Below are 12,153 nucleotides of genomic sequence, written 5' to 3'. Positions count from 1 at the left end.
AATGACTGAGATTATACTGATCTATAGATTAATTTGGGGAGAATTAGCATCTTAACAAAACTGAGTCTTCAGACCCTCCAGCATGGCATGTCTCTCCACGTACTTGGGTCTTTAATTTCTCTCATCAGGGTTTTGTGATGTGTTTTCAGCACACACACACACGTGTGTGTATGTGTGTGTGTATACATATAATATATCCCTATATTCTATGATTTTGATAGAGTAGACAAAGATTTCTGGGATAGTACACCAAAAACTCAAGCCGTAAAAGCATCATTTTGTGGATGTGCTGTTGGCATCTTTTCGATTTCAATTTCCATTGTCATTGCTTGTGTGTACAAATACAATTGATTTCATGTATTGACCTTTATTCTAAACACACCTACTCTGCCAGCTTTTCTTGTAGCTTTTCCTATAGATTCTGTGAATAAAGACTTATTTCTTCCCTTCAAGTCTACAGGCCCTTGTTTCTCTCTCTTGCCTCTGTGCGCTTGCTGGGCACCAGGGTGAACAGGAGCGATGAGAAAGACATCTCTGCCCCCTGCCAGGCCCGGGCGGCGGGGGCCATCCGGCTGTCCCTCCTTAGTCACCACCCTGCAGGTGTCACCCCTGGCTGCCCACCTTCCTGCACCCTCTGACCTACCGTACCTGGTTCCCCACGTCACATGCTGCCTCTTGAACTACCTGATGTGCTTCTCTCTTCTGAACAGACCCTGGCAGGTACAGCACCCACCAGAGGAAGTAATACACGGGGCTTTTAGTGGTGGAAAGGCTGCCACACCACCTGTGTCCTTGTCAGAGGGTGAGGCCCAGGGGGCATAGTGACCTGATGTCGCTCAGATCGATCGGGACAGCTGTGGATTATGACACATCAGGCTCGTTTAAGTGGGCGTTGTGGTCTGCAGGTCAGGTGCTCCCCAGGACAGCCTGTGGGAACACCTACCTCTCACGTGTAAAGAGTGCATGTTCATGTGTTCTTGATGTGGTCGGTCTCTAGAAGGACAGACTGGCAGCTGGTGACAGAGGTAATCCTGAGGTGGGACCCGTGTAGCAGGGGAGAGAGAAAGTTATTCTTGGCTGTATTTTATATCCTTTCTAATGTTTCAGACTTTGTTCCATGTTCTGGTATTACCCATTTAAAACTAAGTACTTCCGAAAATAAAGAGTAATGAGGTTGTGTACGTTGTAGGGGTCATATGAGCCTTACGTATGTGCCTCCTCCCTCTTCCAGTCAAAGCTCATAAAAACATTGCATTTACTGAAAATTTCACACTTCAGATGTAACCCTCCTATCCAGCTGAACTAATCGTGGAGTCTGCAAATTTCTTTATCCCTTTTTAGTGGAATATTATTGCCCAATTTAGTTCCAAGAAATGTTTGTTTCTTGTGGCTTTATTCCTGCAACGCTCAACATTATATTCCCATCGGTGAAAGGGGTGGAGTTTTGCAGGAGCCAAGCAGAGAGAAAGCCGGGGGCTCTGCCTGGTGACAGGTGGTTAGAGGCGGCGGGACCCCCGTCAGGACCTCGGAGGGTGCCCCCAAGACCAGGAGTGGTGGGAGGGGAGGGGCCTGGGATGGGCCAGAGTTAGGGTGGGGTTAGTCCTTGTGACTTGATGCTGGCTGGAGCGAGGCCTGTGTGGCCTGTAGCTCCAGTTCTCTGAATCCCTGTGGAACACCCTCTTTCTGCAGCCTGTGCGCTCTGTGTCTTCTGCCCTCCACCGACAGACTCTGCATGCCGTGGCCTCAGTGCCCTGTGAGGCCTGTGGCTGGGCAGGACTTGGCTGCAGATGGGTCTGCGTGGCCAGAGCTGAGCCAGCAAGGTCGATGTGGGCAGTGGTGTTGACCCTCGGAGCCAGCTGTGCTGCGTCCACCTTGCAAGTGGACAGAGGGCTGGCCCTGAACCGCCGAGCCTGGCCTTTCCCAAGGCTGTGTGACGGTGGGAGGTGAGTGGAGGGCCGAGGTGAGCGTGCTGAGGTGCTGCGGGGACAGTGGGCAGGGAGACGGGGCTGCTGCAGGTGACGGTGGGGAGTAAACAGACCCGACTCCGCCACGCTCAGCCGCGGCACTCGGGCCGGCGCGTCCCTGCTTCATTTCCAGCTTCCCGTCTGTGCCCGGTGGGTGCGCCCGTTAGGTCTGGACACCAGGCGTGAAGACTGCAGGGCGAGACCCTTCTCTCACCCACCTGGGTTCCCCGGCTGGACCCCTACAAAACTAGATGGAAGATGGGCTAACAAGAGAGAAGCAAGCATTTTCTAACGCCTTCCAAGCGCACGTCTCGGGAGGAACCTCAGCGTCGAGTAGCTGGGAGCTGGCAACACGTGGGCCCGCAGTGCATCTTAGCAAAGGGACAGCACGTTCAGAGGAGGCACAAGCCAGAGGAGGGGGGTGCGGGCTCCTGGGGCGCCGAGCGCTGGAAGGAACCGTGGAGGCTGCCTGGCGGGGTGTGTGCACGGGCCTCTGGGCCGACGCCCCCTCCTCACGGCCGAGCCGCCCTCGCCTCTCGCTCTGAGACGCGCCGCGTGTACGTTGGGTGACATTCTGAGCTCCCCCAGGAGCCACGTGCAGAGTGTCCTTTCCCTTAAGCCTACCAACCAGCAGGTGGCTGGGCCCCAGCGAGGCCTCGTGTGAGCCTCTGAGAGCAGAGCAGAGGCTGCCCTGTGGGCCCCAGGGGAGGCCGGAGAGGAGGTGACATCGCAGGGGGGCCTCATGGGATGCGGGCGTTTGGGGAGAAGAAGTGGTAGGAGAAGCACGGAGGGCAGAGCCACAGCGACGAGGCCCAAAGCCTGTGGGCGGGACGTCTGCCACGTCTGTGACCAGCACCTCCTGCCTCGCGCCGGGGTTGCTGCAGGGCGACGTGAGGGGAGAGTGCGAGGGGCTGGCGGGCAGCATGTGTGGGCAACCAGAGGATCAGCTGGGGCGTCCGGCCCCGCTGTGAGGCCGCCGGGTGCTTCTGCTCAGAAGCACAAGTCTTTGAAGAAACAGGAAACGGAGGGCAGTCCCTTTGCGGAGAGGACTCTGTGTCCTGGGTGAGGGCAGGGTGGGCCAGCCAGCTCGGGGCTCTGCAGGGTGGCCACAGGGGCCTGGGGAGCGTCCCAAGTAGCAGATGACGTGGGGTGAAATGGCGCCAGGGGCCCAAAACGTGTCCTTTGGTAACTGGACTGCGATCCTGAGTTAGGCAGTGTGTCCTGGGCTGTTCGCCAGAAACAACTGAACTGAAAAAATGTTGACTTTTATGTTGTCCTTTATCGTTCCTATTTCCATGTGTGATTTACAGTGTACGTGTGTACTGCATGCATATACATGTGTACTCAGGGATGCTCATGTGGGCAAGCATCCAACTCCCCTATCCTGGTAGACAGCGTGGTCCCCGTGCCCGAGGCCACGGGATGTGGGGACAGGAGGACAGCCCAGTGCCCGGTGCCCTCTGTCCTCCCAAGCTGTGGGGTGTGTGCTTGCTAGCTGCCACGTACGTCTTTCGAATAAATAAGGTGAATGAACAATGCATGACGGTGGTAGATGGATATTTAAATACCATAAATCTGCGTCAGGTAATGTACATCACACACGTATATTTACGTGTGTATTTTCGTTGAAATTCTAGCTCCTAAGTACCAAGCCTATGTCAGGAATGTAAAACTGTTGAGAGCAGACGTCCTTAAACTTTGGGACCCACAGAAGTTCTCTGGGGACCTCGTGAAAACGAAGATTGCAGGGCCCCACCCCAGAGATTGTTTTCTCACGCAGGATTGGGCTGGGAAACTTGCATTTAGGAAACTCTCCAGCTGTTTTGATGCAGGTGGCCTGTGATTACACTTTGAGAGACACTGATTCATAGACCCAGGCGGGCGATAACCCGGCTCATTCCACGGGCCCGACAGGAACACGTGTGCACACGTGCTACATAAGCTAGATGTGCACACACACGCACACACGTGTGCACACTCTGTAAGCCAACTGTGGACGTTGCCTGTGAGCTAGATGTGCACACACGTGACTTCTAAGCCACAGCTCACACGGGCAGACACGCACTTCCAGGGACTCTGCAGCAAAGCCCTCCCGGCAGACGCCGTCCTGCCGTGCTCTGCAGCTCGGGCATCGGGGCAGGGGATGGCCGGGACGCGGGTGGCCGGGGCGTGGATGGCCGGGGCGCGGATGGCCGGGGCGTGGATGGCCGGGGCGCGGATGGCCGGGACGCGGATGGCCGGGGCGCGGATGGCCGGGGCGCGGATGGCCGGGGCGTGGATGGCCGGGACGCGGATGGCCGGGGCGTGGATGGCCGGGGCGTGGATGGCCGGGGTGCCTGCTGCCCCACCCCATCCCACACGCCGCCCTCCGGGCCCTGAGCAGTGCACCTGGCGTAGCCGCTCCCCGATCTGTAAGATCTGCGCCGGGTGCCCCCATCTCCCGCAGCCTGGGTGGAGGGGGAGAGGCTCCCGTCCGCGCCCAGGCTGTGGACACCGTGGAAGTGACCTCGAGACGGGCTGTGCTCAGGGTGGACGTGGCACCTCCGAGATGCAGAGTGGCATCTGTTGCTCTAACTGCGTCGTCTCTTGCCCGATGATCTGTTCTGTATTTCCCATTTGGAGTGACTGGCAGAGGTAGTGGAGACCGCTCCCAGCCCTGCTGGGTGGGAAGGTTGGTGCCCTCGTGACCGGTCTCCTCTGCATTGATCTTCCAGGGAAGGTGGCCATCCGGAAGGAAGACCTGCAGAAGTACCACAACCGGGACACGTGGTTCCAGCTGCAGCACGTGGACGCCGACTCCGAGGTGCAGGTGAGGCCTCGCGGGGCCCACGGGACATGGGGGCCTTGGCGGAGGAGGCCTGATTGTGGTTAGAGACAGAGACGCTGGACTCTGGCCTTCAGAGGGACAAGGCTCAGCAAGCTGTCCCCTGCACACGTCCTCCTGGGCTTGTGCATTTGGTTTGTTCCATTGGTTACTGTCGGACTTAGTCGTGCAGCTTAAAAAATGTAACGTGCGAAAGAATGCAACGCATACCTGAAGGTAAAGAGAGAATAGGTGAGAAAACGTAAGGCTGTGGGCATTGCCCATTGGAAGTGCCCGTGTGTGTTCCGGGCTCCCTGCCCTCAGCAAGGCGGGGCTGGACCTGAAGGGAGTGACCGGAGTGATGAAGTCCCTGTGACCTGAGCATCCCTGGGGCTCGCCCAGCGCCCTGGCGATGTGTTAACTGGGACTGACCCCTTGACCAGTGCAAGGTGCCCCCACCCCGGGACTGGGGGTTTCTCCCCCAGCTGGGCCGCTCCCCATGCCCAGGGTCCAGGAGATGCCCGTCATGGGGGCCGCCTGCATCTTCTCTTCTCTGGTGACCCTGGCATGAGTTTCTGGTCAAGCCCGTCCCCGAGCCCAGGCCATGCCTGAATTCCGGGGCCAGCACCGAGCTGGGCCTGCTCTGAGCTCAGCAGAGTGCGTGGCTCTGATGCTCTCTGAGCCTCGGTTTCCTCTCCTGTAAAGCAGGGTTTTGTGAACAGCAGGGTCAAACAGCAGGTGTCACGGACAAAATCCCCAAGTGGGCACCTCGCGAGGCCTTCCCCGGGCTCCCGGCCCAGCGTCAGCACACCTCCTCATGGACCTGGGGCCTTGGCCGAGCTTGGAACTGCACACCGGTGGCTCAGGGTGTCCACTGCCGAGGCCCCTGGTGGCCGCCGGGGCCGATGCTCAAACTTTGACAAAGAGGCAGCCAGAGGGACGCCTTGAGAAGCCTAGCCCAAGGGACATTGTGAGGGTGCTTCACGCTCAGTTAATTCCGACTGAGGGGCCCACGCGTGCTGTGGAAATTGGGGGCCCTGTGACTGCTCAGAACTAGTCACGGAACCCCAAGTCCAGGAGGACAGCGGCCACTGCTGCTCAGGTGACCAGGAAATCACCTCCTTAGGAAGAAGTTTCCGGACCCCTGTGCCGTGTGTGCTTTACACCTGGGCCCCGCCTGCCTCCGTCACTGTCGTTCTTCAGAGATTCCGCCTGTGGCCGCGATGAGCCCGCTGTTTAGTCCCCAGATTTAAGTTCTGTTTTGTTGGCAAGTGTAGCTTTTCCTTTTTCTTGCCTTTTCAAAAAAACCAACTTTTAATTTTGAAATGGTTACAGAGTCACAGGAAGCCACAGGAAGTACTGCACAGGGAGTAAGGGTTAGCAAGCTGTGTGTTCTCCTGTTGACACTCAAAGACTGAAAATAGGAAGCAGGGCCACGTCCCTTCCCGGGCCCCGCACAGTGACATCCGCATAACTGGTACAGGGTCCCCGACCCCATTCAGGTCTCACCAGCCCCGCGTGTGCCTGCATGTCCCTGTGGGTGCGTCTCACGCGTGTGGCTGTGTAACCACCACTGTCCAGATCCAGAGCCGCTGGGTCACCGCAGCCTTGGGAACATGACGCGTGTGTCCACCTGCAGCCTGAGGACGCCCAGGCCATTCCCTGATGGTCCCCGTGACGTGGGTCCCGACCCACTGGTGATTCCACGGAAGCGGGACTGTGGGCGGTGGCGGCCGCTGAGTTCCAGGCACTGAGCAAGTGCTCTCCAGAGGGGACCCGTCAGGTGCCACGGGCAGCAGCCTTTAAAGGGTCAGTTACGCAACTTCCCTGCAGCCACGGAGGTCAGGGGACACATACGATTTCTCTAACTATCTGCTCAGCGATTCACAAAGGCAGCAGAAAGGGAGTGTCGCAAAGCCGGGGCCCACGAGAGACCAGCAAGTCATGGAATTGGGGGAAGAAGAGGAGTGGAGGAACGCCTGGCTTCCCTCTGGAACTGACGTTTGTGAAGGTCTCTGCTCAATCGCTTTATTAAAAAGAGCCCGTCGCTTCTCCTCCTTCTCTGTCCCCGGCTGGGCACCTTCTGGATGAGGCAGTCGGCAGGGACGGCCCTACCTGTGGTCCGCGCCGGGCAGCGGTGGCCAGGGTGCATGCTCACGTCCGCGAGGGCCCCTGCTGATCCTCCAAGGACACCGGCAGCCGCAAGCTCTGTATTGAGCGGCTTCTGTGAAACTTGTTCTTGGAGCACGTGTTCCGAAAAGGCAGAGGCAGGAGGGCCGCCCCAGCAGAGCCGCAGCCCCCCAGCCCGTGGCCTCTTCTTGCACCTGTAGCGACAGGGCAGTAACCTTGGCCTCATAGTGGACGCCCTGGGAACGTCCTCTGTGTGTCTGCCGTCCTGTCTGAGGATTTCCCCAACAATCAGCGCCTGCAGCCATACACCTGCAAGGACCTGAGAGTCTAAGGCTCGGGAGCGTCCGAAGGAGAGGAGGGGGTGGCCTTCGCCTCCCCTCGAGGACGTGGTCTTCGCCTCCCCTCGAGGACATGGCCTTCGCCTCCCCTCGAGGACGTGGCCTTCGCCTCCCCTCGAGGACGTGGCTGCTTCTCTTGGTCGCCCTCGTGTCCCTGCCCCCTCCCGATGCTCTCAGCTCGGCGGGGCTACAGGTCCAGCACTCAGTCGCCTGCGCCTGGGTTTGCTCTGCGCTGACCTCCGCCAGGCCTTGCAGGCCCTGTGCAGAATGAGGACAGGGCAGTGATGGCTCATGTGCTGCTGGGCCCCTGCCTGCGGCCACGGGCCCTGCAGATCAGGGACCGATGCCTTCCTGAGAAAATTGCACAGGAACCACCGGTGCTTTTCTCTCTTAATTAATAAACTTTATTTTTTGAGCAGTTTTGTCTTTGCAGAAAAGTTGAGGGGAGTGTATGAAGAACCCCATGTACTCCTCCCCCAAGCATTGCTAGCGTCCTGGGTGCATTTGCTATGGCTGACGCCTTATATTCGCTGAAACCCCCGGCTTACAGTGGGGTTCACCTTGGGCTCTGGGCCCCCCTGGCTGACAGGCGGGTGACGTCTTGGATCCCCTGTCGGAACCACTGCTGGTTTTCTGCAGCCAGGAGTGACGGCTCTGCTTTCATTTCTGTTTTTCCTTAGCGGGGCTAGAACTTTACCAATTTTATTGATCTTTTCAAAAAAACAGCTTTGGTTTGTTTATTTTCTGTATTGATTTCCAGTTTTCATTTTCGTTGATTTCTGCTCTAATTTTTATTATTTCTTTTCTGCTCACTTTGGATTTAATTTGCTCTTCTTTTTCTAGTTTCCTAAGGTTAGAAACTTACGTTATTGATTTTTGCCTTTCGTCTTTTCCAGTATCTGCATTCACTGCTTTAAATTTCCCTCTAAGCATTGCTTTTGCTGCATTTCACAAATTTTGATGTTTGATTTCATTTTCACTTGTGAAAAGAAATGAATTCAAAGTATTTTTCAGTTTCTCCTGAAACTTCTTCTTTGGCCTGCTTGTTATTTGGAAGTGTGTTCTTTAACCTCCACGCGTTTGGGGATTTTCTAGCTATCTTTCTGTCACTGAGCTCTAGTTTAATTTCCACTGTGGTCTGAGAGCAGCTGTGATGTGATTTTTACTTTCCTAGACTTGCTGACGTGTTGAAGGCCAGGTTGGTCTCTCCCAGTGGATGTTCCGTGGGGGTGGGTGATGCTGCTCAGTCCCAGCTGCTTTTTTAAACGACTTCTTCTCATTATTCTCCTTAAATGAGACTGGGAACGACTATGAAACCAGCATTCTCAATGCTCTGTCCGAAGCTTTCTCTTCTCACACACCAACATAAATGCGAGGACGCCGGCCAAGTCTCAGTACGTCCTGCCTGGGCTAATTGTTAACGAGCACCATTCAGCTGGACCCCCTCCGGGGTTCCGGCCCCTGTGGTAGGCGTGGCCACCTCTGCCCTCAGCCTGGCAGGTGGGCCTGTGACTGCCTCCCTGGGGAGAGGGCTCCCCCTGGGGCCAAAACAAGCGGAGGGGACAGTTTTGTGTGTAGCTGTGCATCCATGGAAGGTCGCGTGCCCTGCAGGGGCCGAGCCTGGGAAACCACACTCCCTGCCTGCCCTGTGCAGGGTGTGGCCCGCGCCACCCTGGGGCGTTGGTGTTTGCGGTGGGACTGTTTATGCAGTGAGGATGGGTGTGAACTTCTGAGCTGCAGGTCCTGGGTTGTTCTGCAGGGGTTTCTCTCCGAGATGTGTGTGTTTGTGTTTTATTTGCCTCATACCACCCTCCCCCAAACCCCCCGAAATGTAACAGCACGAATCAGCTGACAACATCTGCCGCCTCCTGGAGGACGTGCTGCCCCAGGAGAGGAGCGAGCGGTCACAGTCCACGTCCATCCTCCACTGGGGAGCAGAGGCCTGGACGGCCGGCGGCTCCCCAGCCCAGCGCCCAGCGCCCGGTGCCCGAGGCTGGGGCCCCGCTTCTCGGAAGCCAGTCGTGCATCGCTGGGGACGTGTCGGTCCGGGGGGTCATGGTCCACCGTCTGCCTCAGAGCGGGCGCCCGTGCACCTGGGGTGCGACGAAGGACACCAGGCTGACCGGGCCACCAGTGACAGCTGAGCTTCTGCTGGGCTGGTTTCCAGGCCATCAGTCTATGCGTGCTTGTTTCACTGTAAGGACGGCAGTTCCTGCTCCGGGGACAGTGATGAGGATCGGGTGGCTCAGGATGAGCCACTGGCCTTTGGGGACTTTGTTTTTTCCACCCGCACAGGGAGGCCGCGCCCCGCCCCCCGCCACTCCCGCCCCAGTTACCGGCCCCAAGGATTCACTGTCGGACCAGCCTGCCGCGCGCCAGGGTTGTGGTGCGCAGTGGACCCTGTGTCCGCGCCTGGCGGGTGAAGGGCGCTCGGGCGGACGCCCCGAGCCACTGTGGGAAGAGCCGCTGCTCTAGGCAAGTGCATCCCCGCGAGGGGCGGGCCCTGTCAGAGCCTCCGCAGATAACAGATGTGACTCCGGGTCGGGATGCTGGTGTCACCCGGGCCGCGCGGCTGTGATGCCTGCGGGCTGGTCCCACCTCGTGGGACTTGTCGCGGGTTGCCTGCCCGCAGGTGAGGACAAGGCCGGGAAGGCCGGCACCCAGCCCTGCCCGCGGCTGGGCGGCCTGGATGCGTCTGCGGCCATGAGCACCGCCCGCGGCCTGGGCTCCCCACAGGGAGGCATCCGTGTCATCGGGAGCCCGTGTCAGTGTCGTGGGTGAGGTGTCTGGTGCGTGAGGCCGCCCCATCCCCCATGCTGCGGCCCGGGGCACCTGCTCGCTTCCAGGCTCGTGATCCCGGAGCTGGTTTGCTCTGAGTGGGAGACGCTATCATGGGGAGCTCGTGTCACCTACCAGTGCGGGGCCCGAGAGGTGTGTAGGAAAGAGGGCCTGGGGTGATGGAGGTATCGCCCTTGACCCTTCTCATGTCCAGACCCTGGTTTCTTGTTTATTTTCTCTTGTCTGGCGGGCGGGGTTCTAGCTGGGGGTGCTCCCCGCGCCCCCCATCCTCAGGCTGCGTGTCCGGGTCCAGCCTCTCCCTTTCTCATAATCGGTGCTGCTGGCATTTTGTCAAAACACTTCTCTGGTGGCTCAGGTCAAGCTTAGAAGCAGCAGGTGGGAAGGTCTGGCCGCTGTTGGAGCGGGCTTCCCTGGGGCAGAAGAGGAACAGCAAGCATCCCGGGCCCAGGAGCCGCTGGCCAGGTCAGCACACGCCCCATGCAGACGGCCCGGGCCGGAGCGCTGGATGCTCCCGCGTGGGGTCGGGGTCCTGCGCTGCAGTGACTGTCGGGGCTGTGACGGGAGCGTGTGGGGCCGAGCGCCCCTCATCGATCCCCCAGCTGGTGAGCAATCCCCACCGCGTCCTGGGTTCTCCTGAGACGTGGCGGCCCTCACAGGCTCTCCCCAGGCTGCAGGGTCCAGGGGTTTCAGTCAGAAACGACCTTGGAGACAATGGATGCAGTTCACTCCGTGTCTAAGGAAAGTCAGTTTAATTTAACCGAACGCTCGCTCACGGAAACACGAGCATCATGCCTCCTCCCGTTGGACTTTTCAGGAGCCCGTCTCCCCGCTTCTCTTCGTGGCCCTGATGATGCCCTGGCCGTGTCCGCCCCGCCCACTCGCCGTCCTCAGCCGGCGCCCTTTGCACGGGCCGACGGGTGGAAGCACAGCCTCGGCCGCTCCGCCCCTCCTCCGAGAGCGCGCGTGAGCGTCCGCTTCCTTCCTAAAGAGCAGGGCTGAGGGTCCTGGCCTCCGACCCTGCCTGTCGCAGACACAGAAGCACCGAGACGCCCGGGCAGAGCTGCCCACGCCTGCCTGGGGCCTGCGGCGCATGAGTGGACACGGCCCAGCCCAGAGTGGACAGTCAGGCCCATTGGGGACACTGCCGCCTCCAGGACCTTTTCCTTTTCTTTCTTCTGAAACAGTGCCCGCTGTCAGCGTCGTGCCCGATGGGCTGCAAGCTTCTTTAACCCTCTGGGATCTGAGCCGGGTGGCTGGACGCGCGTGGATGCCACGCAGGGTCATGTGTCACCAGTCTGTGATCGGAGCCCAAGAGCTCCCGCTGCTTGTGGCCCCCCCTGTGACCCCCTGTCATTGTCACTTTCAGGGCAAGGTCCACCTGGAGCTGAGGCTGAGTGAGGTCATCACCGACTCGGGTGTCGTCTGCCACAAGCTGGCCACGCGGTAAGTCACGGGACGGCCGCCACGGCCTGTCTGCCCAGGACTAAGTCTCACCCCCAGGGAGCGCGGTGGCTCATGTTTTTTAAACAAATGACTCAGGATTCCCAGACTTGGGCATTCCCCAGATGACTTTCTTAACATCCTTGCTCACCCTGGAGGTGACGCATTCGGCTTTTGCAAGTAACCAGTTACTCAGGGCGACGTTTAGGCAAAGAGGCTGGGGTTGTGGAGACAGTGAGGTGGGGGCGGAGCTGGGGCCCGACCTCAGACCTCGACCCGAAATCGGAGCTCCTCCTACCCTGTATGCTTGATGAGTGTGCAGTGTGAGTGTGTGCAGGTGTGAGTGTGAGAGTGTAGGTGTGTACGTGTGAGTGTGCACATGTGTGTATGGGATCGGCTTAGACAAATGCCTGGGGTGTGAATATACCTTTTGCAGTGAAATAGGCTCTGGTTGGATGTGATGCAAGCAGCCGTGACCCCCAGGTTATACAGCTGAGCCATGGCCCTCAGGTTGTACAGCAGAGCCGTGACCCCCAAGTTATACAGCTGAGCCGTGACCCCCAGGTTGTACAGCTGAGCTGTGACCCCCAGGCTGTACAGCTGAGCCGTGACCCCCAGGTTATGCAGCTGGTGAAGTGACATCTGAGGGAGGAGGGTGCAATGTGCCCATGACACCTGT

At 58.8% G+C, this 12,153-nt stretch overlaps 1 protein-coding gene across 1 annotated transcript in view; it reads left to right on the top strand.

Annotated features, from left to right (window-relative positions):
- RASA3 (RAS p21 protein activator 3) overlaps positions 1-12,153 on the top strand; it is an 86,458-nt gene that overhangs the window by 50,806 nt on the left and 23,499 nt on the right. Inside the window, exons 4-5 of the mRNA XM_082602662.1 lie at positions 4,679-4,773; positions 11,401-11,477. Coding sequence (XP_082458788.1) covers positions 4,679-4,773; positions 11,401-11,477 — 172 coding nt within the window. The remainder of the gene's footprint in view (positions 1-4,678; positions 4,774-11,400; positions 11,478-12,153) is intronic.

This window comes from Mesoplodon mirus (genome assembly GCF_964341445.2).
Source record: "Mesoplodon mirus genome assembly, chromosome: 17".
Lineage (NCBI taxonomy): Eukaryota > Metazoa > Chordata > Mammalia > Artiodactyla > Ziphiidae > Mesoplodon > Mesoplodon mirus.
The sequence above is the reverse complement of the archived record's forward strand: the minus strand, read 5'-3'. Positions and strand labels throughout refer to the sequence as shown.